Genomic DNA, 26,387 nt, shown 5'->3' on the forward strand with positions numbered 1-26,387 from the left:
GGTTCATGGGCGTTGTCATCCTCATCACGTGTACACGCGTCACATGACCTCTGGAATCACCTCATCTGAGAAGATGCCAATTTCTAAAATACATAAAATTTAGCCAATTTTGTTACAATAATGAAGGATTATAATAGAAGTACATCACCGTATTTTTTGTTCATCAGGGTTACGTAACGATTTACCAATTAAAGTCATAATTGAAAAGACAAGTCAACTTGAGTTTTTATTTTTAAAAGCCATGTGGGAAAAATATTTGTGTAATAATCTGCCTTGATCTAGAAATACTTACTCTGTGTTGCAGAATAAATTTGTCATGTTTGAGTGCAGTTGCTGACCGATTTCCTCCGACGTAAAATCAAATTGTTTATTTAGTAATTTGGGAAAGATTGGGTGTTATCATAGTACAGTTCGTGAGCAATAAATCATATCTCATTTCACTCCATTGTAATGGTGAAACTCTGAACATTATGCTGCGTAGATTTGTTTTTCTTTTGGCCATCTGTGCCGTACAGGTAAGTCATGAATGATCATGTAAACATATTGATGTAAAACTAAAGTTATATCATTTTCAATTTTTTATCATTCAATTCAAATATTTTCATGTCAGATGTTATCAAGACAATTGTTATAATGTTAGTACTGATTTTTGGTATTTCACAACTTCATGATTACATTTATAATAACCCTAGAACTCAGTCTCTGCTGGCCATAATTAATATTCCTGTTTTTACTTAGCGGTGAAGCTTAGTTAGAATTTATAGATAAAGTCTTATTCAGATTCCCTTTTACAAATTAAGCGTACTGCTAGCCGTCCAGCGCGTATTATTTGCACAAGGTCCAATGCACACGCTTGACGTCGCGCGTATACGCGATGGTTAAGCTGTCAAATGAAATCTGAATAAGACTTTAGGGACAGGCTACACCCATCGAATGTGTGTCATCAGCCCTCAGATCGGCCCTCAGATGAGGAACCCATGGATTCGATCCATGTAGGGACAGGCGCAGGCATAAAAATGTCAATTTTCAAATTGATTCTATTAACCTGAATTGTTGTTTATTGGAAGAGAGAACTTCTCAGAAACAATTTGACACCAAAATCTTCTACTTTATTGCTAAGTGAAGTTATGATGAAATTACTGTCGGAACATTAGGCCATATTTTCTGATAAGACTTTAACTTAGTTTAACTGCCATAAGGTGTGCATGGGGACTTGATAATTTTTGTGCCCCCCCGTCAATTTTTTGTTTTCATTGTAATTTAACCTAATTTTTGTTGAATATTATGTATTTTATCATTTTCAACACATCTGTGAAATTTTTGTATATGAAAATTCAAATTTTAAAGTGGTAAAAATGTGATTTTTGTGCTAATTTTGGTCACATTTTGCCATTTTCCAGCCATTTTAGCCCAAAACCATGATTTTTACCAAGCGATAACAAAAAAGTGCATTAGGCCCCTAACACAGTCAATTTTGAGTTTCCCGTCACATAATTTCTGAAAATAAGTGAGGTAACTTTTTCATTATTCATTCATTATTCATTATTTTTCTGCCTTTCATTATTATGACCAACACGCATGTAAAATGTGTTGTTATTTGCCGCTCACTCACTTGAAGATGGATGTTTAGCCCATTTGAATGAGATTCAAAAGTATATAAAAAGAGTCTGCAAGGTTGACAGCAAAATGCATGTTTTGATTTGGATTTTTCCACAAAAAATAAAGGGATAATTTTTTTGGCAATATTAACCAGTTTTTATCTGTATTTTTTGGAAAATCACAATAATGAATTCAAGTGAGGGTCAGAAAATGAAGTGAGGGCGGGTGACGGGAAACTCAAAATCGACTTTCCTTGGCCTTATCCCAGGAAATAAGTGAACTGGAATTGTTATGTGAAAAGGGTGAAAGTTTTTGTCAAACCATGTTTCCGTTTTGTCAGAAGATGAATTTTGAGTCAAAATTGACTTTTTTCCCAAAATGCCCTTTTGACCCATTTTTGACCAAAATGATGATTTTTCGAGGGCATATCTTACTGAAATAAATACTAAAAAGCAGGGCTGTGAACTCTCACGCATTGGCCGTGAGTCTCATGCATTGGGTCACTTTCTCACGGTCTCACGCCAAGGTAGTATAATCTCACTATAGGTAGTAAATCTCACGCAAAACGCTGGGAAAGGAGTAAAATCTCACGCATCATCAAAATAATTTGTTGTCCCTCCCTGAGTCTCACGCATTGGGTCACTTTCTCACGCCAAGGTAGTATAATCTCACTCCTACATGTAGATAGTAAATCTCACGCAAAATGCTGGGAGATGAGTAAAATCTCACGCGTCATCAAAATAATTTGTTGTCCACAAGACATCAGCGACCCCGTCCTTACAAAGCTCCGATCGCTTCCGCTTCTGCTCCTGTTCTAATGGTATTACAACATGAACAATACCACGGGTATCGGCAAAATGCGAAAAATCTACCGCACGCATGATGGTCATTTTTATTTTTATTTTCATCTGACATGCTTTTAAAGGTAGACCTCAATAAAGAAAGAAAAAATAAATAAATAATATATGTGAAGCGTTGTCCTTTGTTGGCGGGTTTGACTTATGAAGCACTTTGCGATATCCACAAGCACCAAGTGCAGATTTCAAATACTTATGTTCCTTGGTCTTAGCGTCCGGTCCTCATTCGATGAAATAGTGTCCGCAACTCTAAAACATTAATTGACAGTTAAAAATGTGATCCCCAACCCCGTTGGTTATCTTTTGCACAAATTTGTACAAACATAGAAATTACTGCACAGCCATTGGTTCAGTCCCGTCAATGAATACTGCTTATGCATCATGTGCACAATAATGTTGGAAAGATAAGTTGGATATTAGGCTTAGGCTAAAATCATACTCTGAGCTCTGAATTCACGCCAGCACGGGGACTTGTTTCGTATTTGCTTACTACACAGCCAATACAGTGTATTGGCTGTGTGTAACCGGATATCCGCGATGACACAATCTGACAATACCGTAGTTATATACTGATTACAACCATTAAATACTATTTTGTTTTGATAAACACACTACATGTACAATGTAGACTCAGTTCTCATACAAGTACTGATGGCATATTGGGTCTGAGATTGTCACTCAATCATGTAATCTCATAAATTGAGAATTGAAATACTGTAAAAGTCAATATTTTCGCGAGAAGATATTTTAGCGATTTTGAAGATTTTGTCAATTGCGCGAGAATTAAATTTCACGGTTTTGATATTGATACAATACAAACCTAATGCAAAAGGTTATTTTCGCAAGTTTTTATTTTCACGATTTAATGTCCGCTCGCGAAAAAATAAAAACCTCACGAAAATTTCTACTTTTACAGTACTGGTACCATATCAATAGATATGATATGATATGATGTGATAATCTTATCACTTACATAATTATGACTTTTTTTTTTACACAGGTCTTAGCAGACTATATACACAAAGATGGAACGTGCATATGGTATGGACAATGTGGACATGATGATTCCAACCCACCCAAACCTCAAAATTGCCTGTACAATGGCCCAGCCAAACAGCTGATAGACCCCGAAGGACTGAAAATACTGGAAGACCACTGCCCTTGGCTTTTGGGTGGTGCAAATGGTACCTACACATGCTGTGATACCAACCAGCTCAAAACCTTTGCCAATCAAACCGGTCAAGCAAACCAGCTGCTGAGCAGATGTCCATCCTGCTATCGAAACTTTTTAGAGAACTATTGTGAAATGACCTGTGACCCTGGTAACAGCCAATTTGTGAATGCAACAAAGATAGCAAAAGATGATGATACAAACACAACAAAAATTACAGAGATCAAATACTACCTTACAAAGCAGTTTGCAGAGGGAATGTATAACTCGTGCAAAGATGTCCAGTTTCCCAGTTCAAACAGTAAAGTGATGTCTTTGTTTTGCGGAGCATACGGTGCCGATCATTGTTCGGCGGAACGCTGGTTGGGATTCATGGGGATAAAGCAAGCGGTCAGACTCCGTTTCAGATTGACTTCACGATTGTAAACAAAACGAACCCAGTTCCGGCCCCAATGATTGCAATGAATATGTCTATCTATCCTTGCAGCGAAGGTATTGGTAATCTGACTGCCCCATGTAGCTGTCAAGATTGTGTGGCATCTTGCCCGCCCGCTCCGCCTCCACCACCACCAGCATATCATTGCTACGTATACAACATCGATTGTGTCACATTCTACGTCATGATCTCGTACCTTGTCTTTCTTCTGTTTTTCTTCGTGTGGCTTTGCATCTGCTACCGAAATGCTTTGTTCTCCTGTAAAAGAAAGGCACTTGTTACATCCGAAAATCCCTCGGTCAACAGCGACAATGAAGACTCAGTCAATAGTGACGGTGAAGAAATTCAAATTCATCATCCCGACATCAAAGAATCGGATATCGGCTGCCGCGAAAGGCTCGGTGAAACAATTCATCGCTACTTAAGCTTGTTCTTCCAGAAATGGGGCACTCTTTGCGCCGGTCATCCAATTATTGTGATTCTTATTACTATTGTAGTAGTCACATGTTTCAGCGTTGGTATAATGTTCCTAGAGGTCACAACAGACCCGGTAGAATTGTGGTCACCACCGGCAAGCAGATCTCGTCTGGAGAAGAACTACTTTGACAGCAGCTTTGGGCCATTCTATCGAACGGAGATGCTGATTATCACTGCACCGACCTTCAATGTGACAGATTATGAGACGTATCCTTTCCAAAAGATAATCCCGTTTGGACCAGTTCTCGGCAAAGATATCCTTCACCAGGTAAATAGTAAACAGAATCAAAGATGATCTACCAATAATCATTTGAGTTTTATTTTGTACATGAAGCATGATTGTTGTATTTTGTCATTCAAGAAACCAATGACATAGAAGTTTTAAACAATGTGAATCGTATAATTTGCAAATGCTACATATACCAGTGTCTCCTGCAATGCAATGTCGTAGTGCATGTTAGAATATATGACTGTTGCTAGGTCAACTGGATCATGCTTTCTTTGTTACGAACCACTGATCGAAATAATCACAACACAAAGCCTATGGCATCAAAATTCGGAACAGGTGTATGAGCCCAGGCTTGGAGCTAACGCGCACTACGACAGCGATATGTACCATATTCGTTCCATTATAACCTCCCAGGGGCTTAACAACAAAGTCATTTTGGGTGCGCGCGTAACAAAGTCATTTTGGGTGGGCGCTTATTTTTTACATTGTTTACATAATTGTATAGCCAAAATATTCATCCATCATCATCAATGTGCCAGGATATGTTTTGGACCATGATCCAAATTTGCATGGGTAGAACTAATATCACAGTTTGTTTGTTTTAAAGCCACTGGGTGGGTGCTTATAGGGGCATAGGCGGTTAATGGAACGAATACGGTAGGTGATATGATATTATCAAATAGAAAAATTCATCAAAGATTTTGTAAGATCCTATAATAGTCCTATACCCTAATAAGTTTCTGGATGCACTAGCATGAGTGGGAAATATGTTTTCCGATCATTAAGGGCTTGCTGGTTAATATCTGTGGTGATATTTTCATGGCCTGAATGATAAAAGTAGTGAAATTACTCAACTTTGCTCATATATTCACTTATAAAAACCCATATCTCTGCAGGTACTTGACTTGCAGACAGATATTGAAGACTTGAAGGTTTGGTACGACAAGGAGCAACGTAATATCAAATTGTCCGATATATGCTATGCTCCCCTGGCACCGGACAACAAGAACTGCACTATCGAGAGCGTGCTAAACTATTGGCAGAATAGTCATGAGAATCTGGACAAGGAAGCAATGGATCCAGAGACTGGGTTATTTGTTGCAGCTGATTATCACGATCATCTTATGGCATGTGTTGGGTAAGTAAATCTCTCCTATACTTAAGTCAGGGTACCCAATGGGTACTACCCATGGTCCTTGAAAGTCATTGAATTTGAAAACACCTTTTTAAAGCCTTGAAAGTCCTGGAAAAGTCCTGGGAAAATTGGAATTTTGCCTAAATTATGATTTTTACAAAATTTGGGGAGTGGAGAGGAGCTGTCACTTTCGTGAATACGTGGTGCATAGAGGGCCACATCATGATTTTTGTGTTGTGGTAAGTCCTTGAAAATCATGCTTTAGGACCTTGAAAGTCCTTGAATTTTAAAGGCTTCAAGGTGCGGGAACCCTGTGGGAATGAATACAGAAATGAGAATGAATTATCCAATATCCACTGCAGTGGGTCGTGTGGCGCAGTACTAGTAACTAGAACATTGGCCTCATGATTGCAAGGTTGTGGGGTTTTCCATCCTAATTAATTTCCACCATTTATTACTTTTATTTCACAGTGCTTCCTCCGCCATAGATGACACTACAGCATTACATATGCCTTGCCTGGCTACTTATGGGGGCCCTGTTTTTCCTTGGACTGCACTTGGAGATTATGATGGTATGTAGACATGCAAAGGGTCGTTTTATCTTCTTTTCTTTATCGAACCTCATGTCCTGCTGACAATCTCCATTGCGCTATTCCGGTTGAAATCCTTACACCCCCTATGAAAGATATGACCTTAGTCTCCCACAGGGGGTGTGAATTTCAAATGGGATGACTAAATGGGTGACTGCATTTGAAATCTACACCCCTGTGTGGGAGATTAAGGTCATGTCTTCCATAGGGGGTGTATGGATTTTCTGTAATAGCCCATCATATATTGTATTGATTTTGGTTTCTGTAGCCGAAGACATTACATCTAGCCTATCAAAAGAAAGAATTTGCTTTCAGGAAAGGGAAATAAAAAATGCCTAGGCATATCTCCACAATGCAGGGTTAATCACGTTTCACAGGCATTGTCAAGCCACTGTAAATGTGGAAATTTTTGTGGGATTAATTTTTTGTGCTTTGCCAACTATGAACTGTTTCCCTTGTTTTTATATCCAGGATTTCATTGACCTATACACATTTCACGCATTATTAGTTTTGCGGTAGCTGCTTGAAAAGCGCGAAAATAATTTCGCGCAAATTTTCACTTTTACAATAATCAATGGGACTAGCAGACCAATATAGAAAATAATCAGTAGGAGAAACGGAAACTAAAACTGAAAGTGTTGTTATGATAAAATATAATAAAATGATCAAAATAGCTGCTTTGTTAGTTCTAAATGGGAGTCTTTTACTTTAGAGTCAGACAGATTCAAAACATGAGCAGATGGTGGTCTATTCCAGTTGAAATCCATACACCCCCTGTGGAAGACATGACCTTCAAATTGAGTCGCCCATTCGGGTAAACTCATTTGAAATACACACTCCATGTGTCTTCCATAGGGGGTGTATGGATTTCAACTGGAATTGCCCATGCAGTATGTGCCCTCCAAATATAAGCACAGTATTGACTATGTTATCTATGTTATTTATAGATCCTGAGGTTTTACTTTTGGAATATATTTATTTTAAAGAAAAATTAGTAAAAGAACAGCATCTGCTATGTTATTTACTAATATATACTGGTTTTTTTTTTTACTTTGCAATATTTCAATAAATGCACTTACTTTTGATTCGTAACACATGACAAATCCCAACTAGATGTAAAGGTGATATCTTGGGTTAGCTTGGGGGTGATCGCTAGAATCAATTAGATGATTTCATAACATCTTTTACATTTTCACACATTCTATTTTAACCTTCTTAGGTGAGAATTACAACAATGCCACCAGCCTAATCATCACTTTCCCCGTCAACAATTACAAGAAAGATGATAAAGAAAACGCAGCTGCGCTGGAAAGAGCTACCGTCTGGGAGAAAGGATTTCTAGAATTCATCCAAAACTACAGCAACCCTAATCTCACCATTGCCTACCAAGCAGAGGTAATGTAATATTACATGTACCAGTTGACATCCATGCATCCCTATGGAAGACATGACCTTAATCTTCCACATAGGGAGTGTGAATTTCAAATGGGGTTACCTAATTTGGTAACTCCAATTGAAGTTTACACCCTGTGTGTGGGAGATGAAGGTTATGTCATTCATAGGGGATGTATGGATTTCAACTGGAATAGCCTAATATTGTTTAAAAGTTGATGTTATTTATGGGTGATTCAACCCACGATTGAATGTTACTTTGCAAAACTGCTCCAAATACTCATTGTGTAAAAGTTAATACCGCAAAAAATTGACGCTTTACATTATCTGATTTCATCCCTATGTACAGGGACCACAACTTCATCCTGAAATACTGCCAAAGCCTAACATGTAATTAATGAGGTGTTCACAAGTATTCTTTCCTTCAAAATGGTTAACACTCTCCACACAGGTGTCAACTGTAGACGACAAGTTTCAAATTTGTAAATTTTCATGACCATATTTGGAATCAGCATGAAAAATGTATTAAAATGAGTACAAATAAGCCTATTGGTTCAGTAGTTCTGAAGTTAGCTTCTCTAATATTTTGAGGAAATATCTCAAAACTTCAGACTTTTTATGTTGAAGCCTATGGCAAGAATGCAGAGCATTAATCAGCAGGATTTAATCTTTTTAAAATTAAAACTTCATATAGATCAGTGGATGTCACTTTTTAAAATTGATTAAACAGAAATTGTCCTATATTTGAAATGAAATTTCCAGTTACCGCATCTATTTGTGTACACATTCTTATGTGGACTAGAGTCTTGACACGGTAGTAGTTCTTTGTGGAAAGAACAACTACGTAACATGTATTGTCATGGTTGTATGTATGTAATAGGACGACTGAACTTGTCCTAGGAAGTGTCACATGTTCTGATAAAAGGGGATGACTGATTGTTTTCTTAGCTATTTTTGAGATAACACACATTGTCAGTTCAGTGATAAGCTAAGTAAACAAGATAAGTGGGCTAGTATTGATTATCTAAGTAAACAATATCAGTGGGCCAAGATTGACCACATACATGTAGTAGAGTGTTGCAAAACACGGCCTTGATCTGGTGATGTTTTGTCATTTTCGTGGCTGAATTCCAAATAATATTGTGGCATTCTGATGGCCCAATAACCTGTATGATATAGTGTAACGTGTGCAATACTGCTTTTGTTGCGGAATGTGAAAAAATCATCGTTTAGGGAAAAGTTATAATGCAAAAAAAGGAGGAACTAATGAATTCATTATCTGTGGAAAGAAGAACAAAGAGATAAATACCCAAAGAGTACCTACTCAATATTACCCCATGTGTAATGCTATGGAGAATCTGCCATATTGTTTTTTCACTCATATATTGTACTTCCAGCGTTTTTTTTGTTTGCAAAATCCTGAAATTGAACAATAGTTTGCACAATGTGTTACATACAGAACATAATAAACCACACAGTTTGAATCAAAGCTTGTCGTGTGCATAGTGAATTAATCCGGAGGTACACTATTTCACCTTCCATGATCTTCACATATACATGGCGGAGTCAGTACTCTTTGGTTTTACCCACAGAGGAGAGAGAAAACCGAGAGCGTATCACCAGTCAAAAGTCCCCGTGTATTGTATACGGTGAGTTCTCGCATATTCATAAAGATCAATGGAGGGAGAGCGTGGCGCAATGGTTAGGGTACTTGCCTTCAGTGCATGAGGTCCCGGGTTCAATTCCCAGCGGTGGCGATTTGCTGGGATATTGAATTGGAAAAAAAAAGTCTGAAATTAATTGGCAACTTCTGTAGATTAAATTCAGACTTCCACTCTCCCCATGGTTCATTTAGAATTGGGTAAATGAATCATGAAAGTACTCAAATCCTTCGGAGGGGACGTTAAGCCGTCCGTCCCATGTGCAGAGAGCCATACCTGTACATGTTTTTGCAGCCAGTTTAGAAAAGAGTAGGGTGTTAACCCCTGGCTGTTCCCAACCCGTCCAATGTTCAAATGGACCCCAATGGAAATAAGCTTCAATAGAGGCTTTCTTGGGTTATCCAGGGTTGTCAAAACCTGCACAAATCAAATCAAAAGCTTCTTTATTATACCTTTAAAATAAATTCATTTTACCCAAAATAACAAAGTTATCCTTTGTTGTATCATTGCAGAGATCAGTCCAAGATGAAATCAACCGTGAGAGTTCCTCTGATATTTTCACCATAGCTGTCAGCTATTTACTTATGTTTGGGTACGTCACCATTGCTCTGGGGCAGTTTGGCAGCTGCGATAGGCTACTGGTAAGTAACATGAAGAGGCACTGTGTTTTTACACTTACTTAGAATAGAAAACTTGTTTTTCAGTCTCTGTTTATAAAGTTAGATCAGCTCAACTGATCAGGTTTTTGGAACAAGATGGTATTCCTGCAGCGTATTGTGCCGTCGTGTAGGTTGCCGAATTTTGCACCCGGATCGTCGCAAAATTTGCCAGGTTTGTGGGACGATTTTGGGGGTTATTAATTAGGCCTGTCAGCTTTTTAATTTTGTCGATTGTCGACAATGAAAATACTTGCCGGTACCAGCACTATTGCCAACTGATTAACCTCTCATTTTATCATCCTACTACCCAGGGGTGTGAGAATTCCTCTTTTCAGCTGATTAACTCTTTTTTAGTTGCCAAAATGTACATTTACATTTTCAGCCCATATTTGGTGTTTTTACCCTGATTTTACACTTTTTTTCAACGTTTTTGTTTTGTTTGTAATTTTCCTCTTTTTTTTTCTGTGGCCTCTCACACCCCTGACTTACCTGGTGGCAATGAAGTTCAAAATTTGATCTGTGCTGAGTAAAGCAGACTAAAGCTGCACCATAGGTGCTCTTTAGTCAGAATGCATGCATCCCGGAATGCATCCTTGACAAGGCGCCAGGAAGGCTACTGGACGCAGCAGACGAGTACAATTCACTTGTGCATCTGAAATGGCACATTGTATTCATTCAGTTGTTATTCTGATTTAAGTTTTTAGATTGTAGATTTTGCATTTAATTCTCTGTTTCTATTTCATCTTCTCTCTCTGTCTCTTCCGTTTGCGCACTCACCCCCACACCCCAACACACTCTTACACTAACATTTGTTTTGTTTTTCTCATTACAGATCGATTCCCATGTGACTCTAGGCCTAGCGGGCGTCATCATCGTGCTCTTATCTGTGTCCAGCTCAATTGGTATCATGGCATATTTGAAAGTACCAGCCACACTCATTGTCATTGAAGTGGTGCCTTTCTTAGTCCTGGCTGTCGGTGTTGATAATATCTTCATCTTGGTACAAAGATACCAGGTAAGAGAAAATTAATTTTTTGTTGGGCAGGAAAATCCTCTTAAGCAAAACCTCTTATGTAACCTGCTGGCAGTTTTAAACATGTTCAGGGGCCACAAGAACATAGGAGGTTTTTCCTGCCCAACTACGAATTGCAATTCTTTGTTTTTCTTGGCATTTTTAAGGCTATGTTAATTTCCTGCTATGAGATAGCAGATTGTCAGCATAATGTAGCAGGGTGTAATATCGACTTGACTGTTTCAGATTTTTTTGGTATCATGCAGTGTTCAATTCTGTAAAACCTTTCGGTGAACCTGACTGTTAATTTAGTAACAGCTGCTTTTATGAAAATTCTTGGGTATGTCATCCATACTTTAAAAAGTAAAAAGTGAAGGGGAAAACAGGTCTTCAGTGCATTTAGTAATTTTCATTATAAAAAAATTGGGAGTGCACTAATTTTGCAAAAAAAAACTTCAGGCTCATATCAAAGAAAAATCACCAAAAACTGGTAGTGCTTAAGAGGTATGCAACCACCCTAGGCAGAAAAATATATGCAATGTAAGAGTTGTGCTGTTGTAAAGAGTCCTCTATGTCATTGTTCTTGCATTTCTTAACAAGTTGCAAGTGTTTGTTCCTTGCATTCAGTTTTTTTCAGACATGATGTATGTACTAATTTTTTACTCGCTGGTTGTTTTTCCACCTGTAGCGTGACAGGAGATTACCGTATGAGAACCGTGCCCAACACGTTGGCAGAGTTCTAGGTGATGTTGCTCCCAGTATGCTGTTAACCAGTCTCTCAGAATCGGTGGCCTTCTTTCTTGGTAAGACTAACCAATTTACATGTATTTATATTCTACCCCATTCAAGTAATAATGCAGTGTCTGCATTCAGGGCTCAAAGTACATTTTTGATTATGAGGGCTATTTTTAACGGATTTTACCAAAAGTAGATATCGTGTGTACATTTTACTTTGACAAACATTTTGCCATATGGGCTGTATTGTGAAATGTGGGGCTAATTGCCCTGTAGCCCTGTGTGTTTTGACCCCTGTCCGTATGTGGTGATATTGGAACATTGTCCTTTAATGAAAACACTCTATAATATGTTGAAATGGTTTTGTAAAAATATGTAAGTTTATTTTGTTGTTATTTCTTGTGTGTTTTAGGTGCTTTATCCAACATGCCTGCTGTGAAGGCATTTTCCTTATATGCAGCTACTGCGGTCTTCATAGATTTCTTACTACAGATCTCATGTTTTGTAGCCGTACTCACACTGGATTCTGCCAGACAGGAGGTAAGCCCAATTAAGCAAACTGAGCCCCATAAATAGATGGGTAAAGGTCATCTCATATTAGTATTCAAGATTACATTTATTTGCATAATTCTTGTATGAAAAGTCCCAAAATATAACATCATGATTAACAAACGAAATATGGAGGAGAAAGCCAAAAGGTCAAATGAGGCCAGAAGTCACAGCGAGGGGAGTTTTTTGAGTGACATAATGTGCGTTCACACCCGATCACTCAATCGGGAAAACATCTTGCCTGTATATCAGAATTTGATAGTATGCCTAGTATCAAATTGCTACTAGTTGAACTCAAAATCAACTTGGAAGCAAAACAATTCATGGTGCTAGAAATGACTGATGGGCGGTAGCGTTTGCAGAATCGCTAATATTTTATCACCATTCACCACCGATTTGTCTCTCGATCACTGCGATTGCTAGCATGGCACAGGTATTCTAAGCATGGTGGTGGGGGTTAGGCTTTGATTTTTAGTTCTCCTAAACTTACTTATGAGAGTGATACTGAACTCGCCTAGAATATTCAAAACTTAATAATGTTCAATTCAAGGGTAGATCTATGTCTGCCACAGAATTAGAGGAGAAACAGGACTCGACTGCCATCTTGATACAGGCATGGAGCAAAAATTGGGGGTGTTCGGTTTCCCTCTGAATGTGCTCGAGGCAATCATTGTCATGCAAGGGCGACATGGATGATGGGTGCATTTGAGAGACGCACTTGATGCAACCTGCATGCAATTCCAAGACATTTCGATGTGATGCAGAATTGTTTTCATTCGTCTTCTCACACCATCGACAAGAACCCGAATACCCCCAATTTTCTCCCCATGGATGATGGCGCTATTGTATGTGGCAGTATAGAAAGTCTGGTTCTCCTCTAAAAGTGATGGTTCAAATATTAACCATAGTATCTTTCAATGATCTTTTTTCTTCAATCAATTATGATTTTGTTTTGATCGTTTATTTACAGAGCAATCGTTATGATGTGATGTGCTGCATTAGTGACAAGAAAGCAGGGCAACAGGACAAGAAACCAGGCATACTGTACCAATTATTTGAGAAATTTTATGCTCCAGCTATTATGTGGTTACCTTTCAGGATTTTTACTGTAAGTCTACAAAACTCATTGCATAATGTGAAGTGTGATTTTAACCCACCCTTCTTATTTTTAACATACGCTTTATATGAAAACACCCTTTATACTGAAAAGCCATAACCCACCCTTTTCATTTTCAGAAATTATATAAGTACTAAAATCCATGGACGGTGTGTCAACATGTGAAGCTATAGAGGGTGGTAAATAGGCAGCTTGATATTTTATTCATCCAGCTAGCGATCGGCACACATTTTATTTTTCATGAACGCATTTTACCATAACACACATAAAAGCGATACAACTCAAACCCACACATTTTCTAAGATTCGGGAAATTCGTGACCCACGCTTTCTAAAGCGTGGGTTGCACTCTATGCATTGTCAGATTTCGATGTTATTAGTTCAGTTTTGTTCCAATTCTGTAGTCTTACTGCATGTCAGATATGCAAAATTATTCTCTGATTTTCAAATTCATACACTTATGTGATTTTGAAGTTTTTGGGGGAATAATGCAAGGTGTTTATTATGCAAAATGTGCGTCTTGCAGTAAATGCAGGATTGTCACCAGCACAAATTTAGTGCCGGCTAATTTATTTACAAGAAAGCACCTGTCTGTGACATGTGTTAGGGCAATGGCCGCCATGAATGATCAAGTGAATGTGAAGGTTGGTTCGTCCATCAGAAATAGTATGTCTGGTAGACCAGATTTTAATTAAATCTAAATTTCAACATATCGTGATGAATGAGAGTGTACATAGTTTGACTTGTGCATTTGGTTTGAAAAATACAATATTTGAACAGAATGTGAGAATCTTGTGTTCAACTCAACATGAAATGTTTACTTTTAGATCTGTATGACAATAAATGCATGGCTATTCCAGTTGAAATCCACACTCCCCCTGTTGAAGATTTTGCAAATATCTTCCACAGGGGGAGTATGTTATTCAAGTGTAATTGGTCAGAGTTAATCATTTTGAAACCCGTACTCCCCCTGTATTATGGCTTTACCTATATATCTTCCACGACTGTAGTGATTATTTCAAATGGAAGTTACCCAATTGTCTATTCTATTCAAAACTTATACTCCTTCTGTGGATGACTTTAGTTAAATCTTCCACAGGGGTAGTGTGGACTTTAAATGGAATAGCCCAATACATGCAAACATGAAAATCTTTGTGATCATTGGAAATAAGGTTGTGCTACAAAAAGTTGAGTAGTGTCGGTAGTTTTGAAAGATTTTAGCAGTGAATAGCAGTACATAAGCTTATCAATTATTCTTTTCTGATCTGTGTTTTTTCCCTCCACCAGATCATTGTGTTTTCCTTGATGGCATTCACCAGTGGTGCCATGATGGCTCATATCAGTGTGGGATTAGACCAGAAACTTTCTATGCCCCAGGTAAGTCTGATAATAATGGTATAACAACAGCTGTTAATTATCATTGCTTGATAAAACAGGATGTTTTCAATGATCATGTGGCACAGTTGTTACGTTAGTTTCAGTATCGGGTTTTATTTCATCCGGTATCAAACATATTATAAATAAGATACAATAGAAATAGTGATTAATTATAAATTGTGATGGAGTGTATAGAGCAGTGGATGGGGATCATACTAAACGCACAGCATGATGTTATGGCATGCTTTAGTTATAGTTTAACTATATGGGTACAAGCAGTCTGTCAAACAGTTTTTATCTGATCATGGATCCATTAAGAGTTTGAGCTGATCTCACATATCTGCTTTTGCATCCTTCGTGCATAATTTGTTGTCTCTGTTCTTGTTATTATATGGCATTTATGGCATTTTGTTCCTATGTTTTTTTCTTGCTTGTAAAGGACCCAATGGAAATAAGCTTTTCCCAAGGCTTTTTGGGCTATCCTTAGTACTTGTGTTGATTTGTAATTCGTTATATTTCATGTTATGCAATATTGATGTGCAATTTATTTAAATTTGTAAAAATAGTAATGTAACTGTATTTTAGTTTGTATTTGTATGTATATACCAAGTACCAAATCAAATCATACAATAATGACAAATTAAACGCAAAAACTAAAATAAATTTAGTTGATAGCATCTATAGCCATGATAAGTGTGCCTAAGGCAGCCAATTATGGAAGAAATGAACTGGTTTTGATAAACGTTGTAATAACAGGGTACTTGACTATACTGTGGTTCACCTCAAGTTTGGTGGTGATGTCAACTATGCTTTTCGCAGTTGCGCTGCAAGTGTGCCTACAAATGCCTTTCTACACACTCTGTGCGATTTACTTGAAGCGGAACCAGTATAGGTAAAAGGCCCGTTACAAATTAAAATATTGTATGTGTGCAATGTCTTGTTTCTCAAGATGTGCTTCTTATCATATTGTTCTTAACAACAGGATTCGTACATGATCAATTACTTCAACAATCTGTCAACATATCTGAATGTGGGACCACCAGTTTACTTTGTGGTACGGGACGGTTATGATTACACTGTGGAATCGGAACAGAACATGATTTGTGGAGGGGCAGGGTGTAATGTTGACTCCCTTTCATCTCAGATTTATCATGCTGCACAATTAGCTCCATAGTAAGTACACAAGGAGGAGTATTAGCACATTTTTACTTTGGCAAAACACAGTTTGCCGTTCTGCCAACAACTCGCCTGTACACATGCTCTCTAAAACCTAGGATACTTGTGGCCATCAGAGGGCAAGTTTGGGCATCCTGTTGAATAATAATAGTATAGGCAGTTTTTATTGAGCTGGATAACAGGTCTACCTGTCTGATACAGTAAAAGTTTTCAGTAGTAACATACTATTATGTCAGAAACCACAGAATTAGAGAATGAGAACCTGGACTCGACCGCAATCTTAATACCGGCATTGAGGAAAAATTGGGGGTGTTCGGTTTCTCGAGAATGCTCTCGAGGAATTCGTTGTCATGCAAGTGCGACATCGCATACTAAGCGTAATTTGACACACAGAATTGTTTTCGTTCGCTTTCACAAGCACCGCCTGCAAGATTTAAATTTTAAAACCCACAGAAACTCCCCATAGCTGACGTCGCGATTGTACGTGGCGGTATAGGGAGTCCCGGTTCTTCTTCTGTAATTCTGTGTCAGAAACACATCAATTTCAGATGTTATGCCAGAAGTACTCATGTGACCATCATGATCTGTTCAGTGTTTGTGATTATTAAAATATCCATATGCTGCACAGTTTGTGAATTACAGTTCTGAAGGGGGGAGGTTCAGGTTCACACCTAAAATATCTAGACTTTTATCTTTTAGTTCCAGATTTAAATATTGATTTAGAAAACTTTATTTTTTCTAACTTTCCCAGTACAAGAGTAGCTCATCCAGCTTCTTCATGGATAGACGACTTCTTTGACTGGGCCACCCCAGGAGGTGGTATTACATGCTGTCGAATCTACAACAATACTCAAGAATTCTGTCCGGCTACTGTCCAGAATGATTCCTGCTCAGCCTGTAGGCCATCCGAAGAGAAGTATGACAGACCAACGCCTGAAGAATTTCAAGAATTTTTACCGTTTTTCCTGGAGGATAATCCTGGGATACAGTGCAGTAAAGGGTGAGAGAACAATGTCATAGCTCATTTTGTTTGAAAACCTAAAAAAGTATCATTTAGTATAAAAAGAACAAGCAACAAACCAAAAATGGGTTGTATTTTATTAGAAAGTCTTCTTGTAGGAATTATTAGTATGATCATTGAGTTCTTTGCTTTTCAAATTTTTATAAAACAGTTTTTTCCCTGGTTTTTTTTTTTCGTGACTTATATTGAATACGTTCATTGATAATGTAAGATTTCCAGAAAATTATAATTAAGTCTATACTTTTTCCATACTGGCAATAACACTGTTGCCAAAGTGTATAGCATAAGCAGGCAGTCGCGAAAGTAGTCGAGACTTGAATTTCGAGAACCGCTTTGTTGTCGTTACCCCCTGTTAAATTTTGACCTAGGAGATCACTTGCAGCACGTTTTAAAATAGGTGGAATTGATTTTTTTTCTTTAATTGCAGAGGCCATGCAGCATATGGAAGTGCAGTCACATTTACAAATGAAAACAAAACTAAAGTGGGAGGTAAGACTTGTTTATCAAATAATTGTAATGTGTTTGTTATATACTTATGTTTCTTTTAGGTGTAAAGTACCATGTATCGGTATAAAGTTTATGCATTGTCAATGTCACTTATGTCAGAAAATATCTATCTTTCTGGTCATTGGAGATGTTTTTTTTGTTTAATCAGGAACTTTCATGAGTGAATATAACTGCCCTGATGATTGTCTTTTGTTAATCCCCTGGACACTACTGGTCATCTAACAGCATTTCTGATTGGTTGATAACTTGAAATGCTCATTGCAATTGCCAATTATGACTAGGCTTTAAGGCCAGAGTAAGGGGAGACACATTCGTCCACACCCGAATTTGAGATTTCTTGATATTTATCAACACTAAGATGTATTCTTTCACTTGAGACTGATAAAAATACAACTTCCTAATATTTACTTGTATTTTTGCTTGATTTATTTCACTCTTTTTCAACTCTAAAAAGTCACATGGCTCAAGACAGCTTCGTAAATTGGCGGGAAATAATGAGTCGGCAATGCGCGAATGCGAAATATTGTGATTGCGCGCGCGATTCCCGTCGCGGGACGCGGCGCATCTCTGCGCGTAGGCCCAACGCAATCAAGGCGCATTCGGTATGTTGTTAACGGCAGCAAATGTGATGTAAACAAAAAAAAAATTTGCAGTGAAAAAGCCACTTCGATTTTTTTATTATTTTGCATTTAGGCGCACTAAAAGCAGACATTATAGATTCATTGGTGCAAAAAGACGCATAATTAGACCATGCACCAGATACAGCTTTTACAAGCGTGAAAGTCTTGCTGTTTTAAAATATAAGGACGTTTTGTGCATAATTTTGACATTTTTTACTAAAACGCCGATTTCTCAGAGTTCATTTTAACAATATTGTACGATTTTTGTGACAAGATAACTCGAAAATATGCAAGCAAAAGGTAAACCTTTTGCACTATCGTTAGAGCACATCAAAATCTAGGGAAGGTTTTCTCATTTTTTCAAAATATTTGTTTTGAACAAAAATATACACCATTATGTGCAATTTTTAGCTTAATAGAGTGACAAAATTGCTTTTTTCACATGTTTTTGCAATATTTCAAAAATAAGACGCAATTTCAAAAAATAAAAAACCTTCCCTAAGTTCATGTCTCTTCTCCATGAAAAACTAACTAATTTATTTTTACTCCGAACGGATATTTTTTAAGTTGTCACAAAAAAATTGGGGTAAAAAAGTGCATTTTTGTGATTTTTTCAAAAACTAGAGATTTTTGAACAAATCTGACGTCACCATGGGATTCCTTGACTCATTTCCTTTCCAAAAATGTATAGTTTTATATACTTTGGACATACAATTAAAAAATAATGATGCTCGAACAGGGCCGTGTTCTCTCCCATTACTCTGCCCTTAAACTATTTATGGTCAAACTTGCATTTGTAGATGATCTTATTAATACCCTTCTTGTTTGGTTCAAAATTGGACACAATATTCATTTTGGCCAATCAGCAGGTAGTTCTCATATGGGGTTAAAGAAAAAAAATTCTAACCAAAAAGTGCGGATTCCTATTTGTTTATTTGTTGCTAGTGGAAGGCAAACTTTTGTACTTCAGAATTACTTCACCATGCATCCAACAAAACATTGATTTTAAGTGCATGATTGTTTGCATTCAACGATAATGCATTGTTCCAATAGCACACACAAATTGTCATTTCAGGCTTTTGCAGATGTATTCTGGCACTATTTTGGTCTCTGTGCATGATAAACCAAGATGACGTTTTTTTTGGCTTGAATAAACAGATATGAAAATTTGAAGAGAAAAAATTAGAGGACTCCGCGGGGATTAAACCAGTCACCGGATTACCAGTCCAGAATATTTTTAAACCACTTCACTACCCGAGTTCATAGTTGGCACTCGGGCAATCTCAACTCAAATCCACATGGTAACTCTCTCACTGTGTCAGCCAATTATAATATTAATTAATGAAGAAGGAGGCAGCCTATATGTTCCAACCCAGCAGGGCGTAAGACGATGTGAGACACAATCAACATATGTGAGGATCGGAAATTAACTTTGCAAGGCCGAGAAATTGTGCTTTAAACAGGGGTGTGAAATCGCCTCTTTTAAGCTGAATTCCTCTTTTTTTTGGCAATTTCTTTGAGGCAAAATGTTAGCTTTTTATTTCATTTTCAGCCCATTTTGAGCATATTTCAGTGCTTTTCCTCTTTTTTCCTCATTTTTGAACAAAGTTCCTCTTTCTTCAATAGAGGCACTCGCACCCCTGTTTAAATGACGCTTTTGGGGGCTCAAGCAAGCTGACATATGAAAATTTTGAGAGAGAAAAAATTAGCGGGGATTGAACCCCAGTCGCTGGATTACCGGTTCAGAGTCTTACCAAGATAGCAGATTTACCATAGCTTTATGCACCGTACCAAGCTCTTTGACGTTTGGACTCCTAATCTCTGTAGCCCTTACTGATACATGCCAAGAAGCTAATGTAATTATCCAGAATATTTTCTATTTCGCAAAACCATTAATAATCTCCTACATGTATTTCCTCCTTTGATTCACAGCAACATACTTCATGACATACCACACTGTATTGAAGAATTCCTCAGATTACATCGCAGCATTGGAGCAAGGACGTAAAGTCAGCCATAACATATCCAGTATGATCACAAGAACATCACAACTTGATGAGGAATTTAATGTCTTCACATACAGGTAAAGATTAAATCAATGTGTGAAGTTAATTGGGCTATTCCAGTTGAAATCCATACACCCCCTATGGAAGACATTGCCTTATAAGTACTACACACCTCGATAAATTTATGTCTATTTTTGCATTTTTCTCAAAACTAATAACACAGTGGTAACAAAAGTTATGTATATTATAGGGGCAAGGAATCCAATTACTACACTTTCAATTTCAGTGACCCAAGACAAGCGGTTCGTTATTTATGATAAGAAATAAGGTACCGCTAGGATGTACCTCATTTCCTATCATACATACTGAACCGCTTTGCCTTGAGTCACTGAAATTTCAGTGTAGTAATTGGATTCCTTGCCCCAATAATATACATAACTTTTGTTACCAGTGTGTTATTATTTTTGAGAAAATGCACAAATATAGTCACAAATTTACCACTGGGGTGTAGTTCCCCCTTAATCTCCCACACAGGGGATGTAGATTTCAGATGGAGTCAACCCATTCAGGTAACCACATTTGAAATTAAGGTCATATCTTCCATAGGGGTTGTATGGATTTCAACAGGAATAGCCCATTTTTTGCATAATTCTGTTTCGTGCTTGAAATTTAGGTAAAGCAGGCCGCACTGTAAACAAAAACCCCTCTAAAAAAGAGCAACGTTCATAAAATAATTTTGTCAAAATACTGTAGATTGCAAATAGGAATAAAAAGTGTCAATGCTCGAGTTATCAAAAGTAATAATGGTTCAAATTGTTTTCCTAATTACGCATTTAATGAAAGTACTGTTGAAATCGAAAAATAAAAGCAACAATAGCCACCATTCAGGGGTTGATTTAGAAAATCACACCAGCATATAAAAATAAGTTTTATTGCTAAAGGAAGGCTGTAAAAAGTACATGCACAGAGGAAATTTCACATACACAGGCGATGTTACATGCACCGATGCATGTGTGAACATAATATATTGAGCACTGCCACCGTTATACATGATCAGTAGATAAGGGAAATTAAGAAAATTGATAAGGGCCAGTATATAGTTTGATGTGTTTCTTGCATTTTTCCTTTTTTTTCTGTGACAAAAGTGTGTCGCAGTGGACAACAAAATGTAGAAAAGCCCCATCAATGCTAATCATTTACGCTGGAAATCGCAGCAGAAGGCGTAAAACACAAAAGTTGTTGCAATGGAAAGATGCACACGAATATATCGGACAAATATGCTAACCCTAAAAAGAATTTTATTTATTTAATGTGTGTATAATATTATTTCTCACTTGTTCTCTTTCCAATTCAGTTTATTCTACGTATATTATGAGCAGTACACAACAATAGTGATGGACTCGGTGATGAATCTTGGGATTGCATTGGGAGCCATCTTCCTCATCTCCTTTGTTTTGTTAGCGTTTGACTTCTTCACGTCCCTCTTCATCGTCGGTACCATAGCTATGATCACCTTGGATCTTATTGGGCTTATGTACCTATGGGGGATCATGCTTAATGCTATCTCATTAGTCAATCTAATCATGGTGAGTTTATTGATTGGACGGGTCTGTAAATCTTGTAAAAGTTGACCTTTTGCAAATGTTTGGGCTCTTACAAAATTGAAAACGGACAAATATGCCTATTTAGCGGTTAGTGAAGTTGGCTGTAAACTTTGTAACTGGCGACATTTTAGAAATAGGTACAGATGCTTGAAATTGTTATAGCGTGAAATGGAATTGCACTTTTGCAAATGTTGGGGGGGGGGGAGCTGTCAGAGCTCCTTGGCCCTTTTTTGCCAGTGTAGCTTGTGTACTGCTTATGTAGCTTATGTACTGCGTAAATAGGGCAGTAGGGTTCTATGTTATGGAATACCATTTGTTGAACAAGCCGTGTAGTATCATATGAACCTGACGAGGCCTGGTTGTTTTTACACGATAAAGTAGGCAATAGCAAAGGGACTCTGCGGAGAACAGTAGGATTACCGTATTCCATGCATCTCATTGGCATGGCAGGTCAAAACATGTACAGGTGTTGTGTACAGGTACATGGTAACTGCCCCGTAGGTTACCAACTTTGGAAATAAGATCACAAGACATAATCAAGGCATAATTCAGCAGGTATCAAAAGTAGTGCTTGTACATAAAAAGTATTAAATTTCTATCATCTTGTAAATGCCGCTCTTAGCTGTGAATGGTATGTTTAGTTTTTATATAAAAAGAAAATTAAACAATAATAATAAAATAAAACCTAATACATTTTTTGCTTTTCATTTCTTTACAGTCCGTCGGTATATCTGTTGAATTCTGCTCCCATATAGCACGTGCCTTTGCTGTCAGTACCAAAAACACTAGAGTAGAGCGAGCCAAAGATGCAATCACACACATGGGAAGCTCTGTAAGTAGACTGCTGTATTAAAGCATTCAATGAAATAATTCAATGAAGCCAAGAAAAGATGGCGAAGTCCTGCTATGTGCATCTTACAAATGTATAATTTTGTTTATCAAATATTATTTAATACTAACTTTTGTACAACATCACACTCTGCGTTTAGTGGCATCCTCACCATTTTCACCATCTTGTACGATGTTTGTAAAAGCTTTTTTATATTGTAATTATTTGTATGGATGGAATTTGATGAAATAAAACTGAATTGAATAGAACTAAGTGTGCGCAAAATGGTATAGTAATCAGGGTTCAAAATAGGGGTTTGGATTGTCACATATGGGAGACCAAAAGAGCGTACCTCTAGCATTTATCGACAAATGCTCTTAGTCTACAATCCGTTACTTATTATTATTATTGTTCTTCCTGTCATTCTTGCTCTATACAGGTTTTAAGTGGCATCACATTCACCAAAATAACTGGCATCATTGTCTTAGCATTTTCCAAGTCTCAACTCTTCCAAGTATTCTACTTTAGAATGTATCTTGGCATTGTCTTCTTTGGGGCGCTGCATGGGCTTGTATTTCTACCAGTATTGCTGAGTTTTATAGGTAAGCTTAATTTAGGTCACTACAGGTAAATTAAGTAATTCTTGGCCAAGTTCGAACAATCAGAACGCTAGTAGCTCCGGGATAAACACACGCGCACATAGCGTGGTACAGAAGAAAGCATGCACGTGTCTTGCATTGCGTACAAGCTTATTTAATACGCTACATGGATGCAACAGATACATTCGAGCTTGGCAAAGAATTACTTGATTTACCTGTAGTTGGTTTCATGAATAACATAATCGCTGAATTAATTTACCCACTGGGTGATGAGTGCTTCTAAAACTAGCTCAGTCTAGCGCCCCTGTGTTATTTGCTCATTTATTTTTTGACAGTTTCATCTATCATGATGGTCAATAGACATCTTCAGTTGATCCTCACTTCCTTTGAGGACATGATAGACATAACAGTCAATCATGAGTAAAATTCTGGTTTTGTGCAGAAGAATAGCAAGTTTTTTCTTTGTACTATTCACTTCTGACCTTCTTAAATGCAACCGACAGATTGCAACTCAATTCACTTCAGTGTAGGAAAGTGCGTAGTACGCCATAAAATCTATTACTTTGAGGTGATACTTTGAAATAAGTATTACCTCAAATTGAGAAGCTGAACAATATTTATGGGCTAATATGTTATGATCTATAGTATCAAAAGCCTTTGAAATGTCTAAAAAATACAGGTGTAACTCAATTACCTTTGTCTTATTTTGCACCTGGCAGGACCTGGAGTAAATAAAGCCAAGGCATATGAAGAACAAGATAGAGCACCATTAATAGAAGACTCAGAATCGTCAGATATTAGGTCCAAACCAGATACATTACAGTCGCCTACAGATGGAGATCCTAATATTCCAAGGAGAGATATACAGGGCTATTATTATGCTTGATTCGAGCATATGTACATAGATATATTAGCTATTCAATTGTGATGCATCATATCAAAAGGTCCCTTAAGTTAGACAAACCTGTATTAAGATATAGGTAATATAAACTTGCCAAATATAAACAAAATAAGAAAAAAAATGTTAAACACTTGTATTCATATTTTCAAAAGTATCACATTAAATTTATAAACCAAGGTATCATTTTAAAACTTGGTCTTTATTCTTTCAAGTAAAGATAAAAGCTCAATACCATAAGGTACCTTTTAATTTGATGTGTCACAATTTTATTAGTAGTTTTATTTTTTGAATGCAAGTGTTTGTGTGTACGAATGTAGGTGTACATATGTGATTATATTTACGTGTATTACAAAGTATTTTGTCGGCAGAATGCAGTACTATTGTTAAGTGATTTCTTTACGCCAACTAACATTTATTGCATTCTTAAGACAATTTAGGTATCATACACTGCCGCCTAGAAGTGAAATCGCACTACACACAATCTTAACAGATGCTCAACACTGCAATAAATGCTATACAACTTATATCAAATTTTGTCTGTAACAGTTCCTTGACCCTCTTACATTAATAAATTCAACTTTCTATGACCCTCTAGTGCATAACCCTTCCAAAATAAACTTTTTTTCCAAGGAGTTGAAATCTACACACAAAAATCCCATTCAGATTTGCTCATTACTTATTCATGACCTCATTATCGGCAACTTCACTCAATGGGGCTCTGTGACATGGGATTTTCAACTGCCAACTCAGTAGATACTGATTGATAAAACACATGCGCAGTTGCTTTCCACATGTTCCTAGGACCTCAAAATACTTAGAAAATGAGGTCATTCAATATCTATAAACACATTTTGGCTGATACAAGGTGATTTTTCAGAAGTGTAATTTGCCATACAAGTTGTTGCAGTAACACTGCGAACCAGCCAAATTCTACACGCAGCAACCCTGGGCAGCATGCAGCAGCTCACTGGCCCCGGGTAGATGACTTGGGAGTGCGTGTTTAGCTAGGTTAGAGGAAAAGTAGGGCAATCATCATCCCATTAGTTTTGATCATGGTAAACCACCACAGTAAATAATCTGACTTTCAGAAAGGCCAAATGTTGGTATTTTCTCAATCTGATCACCAATTTCTAACTGAGAAATTGCTAGGAGATTTGATACATCAGAATTTTGGCTGTTCACATTAAGTTAAAGAAACAACAAGAGGAGGGTACCATGGCAAATAAACCAAGAAGTGGGACACCCCAGCTCAAATCTAGAAGTTAATCACAATTTATCAGACACAATGACAAAATGCTGCCTTATAGTGATCAATGCAAAGGGCTACCACATTGCCTATTGAGCACTACAGGCTAATAAAACAAACAAACCAAACAGTCTTTTTTTTAAGACTACCCAATAAATTACAAAGGTAGCATTGTTCATAAATGATATCCCATATTTTCAAATGTTTATTTTTAAAATAGAGGAAACTAATAATAATATTAGGATAAATTTATTAAATAAAAAGTTGAATGCCCCAGAAAATTCTCTGTGCCCACGAAAGGTTACACACATACATGTACTGCACACATGCAACAGTACAGTGCTTAATGGGTACCCGGTGTATTCTCCCAGGGTAGTGGGTCAGTGAGTGCGATACCACTTCTAGGCGGCAGTGTACCATGTAGGTTATCTACCATTGCACAACTGGCTGAAACATATGAAGACCTGAGCGCAAGAAAACCGTAAGTCCACTTGGCCCCTCAACATGTATACACTAAAGTTACGTATAGTTTCTTAGGGTTTTATAATGTTTAATACATGTTCCAGGGTGAAAACATCATGAAAGGTGTGAAAAATTTGTTTTGGCCCCTGAACATGTATTAAACATTACCAAACCATACGAAACTATACGCAACTTTAGTGTATACATGTTAAGGGGCAAAGTGGACTTACGGTCTTCTTGCGCTCAGGTCTTCAATGCCATTTGTGGATGATTTCGCTGTATAAATCTGTTGAACACATAGATAGAAACTTATATTGGGTATGGATGGGTACCTCTTCCATCCAGAAAAATGCAGCGCTAAATTTTTTACGTAAAAAATCTTATGTTTTGCCAAATGAGATAGAGCTAAATCCTTATGCTT

The 26,387-nt window shown here is 37.3% G+C and overlaps 1 protein-coding gene across 1 annotated transcript; it reads left to right on the top strand.

Annotated features, from left to right (window-relative positions):
- The first annotated feature begins 257 nt into the window (after positions 1 to 257).
- Positions 258 to 24,484, top strand: LOC140150573 (NPC intracellular cholesterol transporter 1-like). Its single transcript, XM_072172608.1, is given in 20 exon segments — positions 258 to 515; positions 3,457 to 3,997; positions 4,000 to 4,808; positions 5,666 to 5,907; positions 6,376 to 6,476; positions 7,714 to 7,889; positions 10,060 to 10,188; positions 11,039 to 11,221; positions 11,907 to 12,021; positions 12,366 to 12,493; positions 13,473 to 13,610; positions 14,906 to 14,995; positions 15,978 to 16,168; positions 16,923 to 17,171; positions 17,620 to 17,681; positions 20,252 to 20,402; positions 21,680 to 21,911; positions 22,648 to 22,761; positions 23,198 to 23,360; positions 24,077 to 24,484. Coding segments are annotated over 20 exon segments (4,026 nt in total). The 5' UTR covers positions 258 to 470; the 3' UTR covers positions 24,244 to 24,484.
- The last annotated feature ends 1,903 nt before the right edge of the window (positions 24,485 to 26,387 follow it).

The sequence above is a fragment of the Amphiura filiformis genome, chromosome 4, assembly GCF_039555335.1.
Source record: "Amphiura filiformis chromosome 4, Afil_fr2py, whole genome shotgun sequence".
Lineage (NCBI taxonomy): Eukaryota > Metazoa > Echinodermata > Ophiuroidea > Amphilepidida > Amphiuridae > Amphiura > Amphiura filiformis.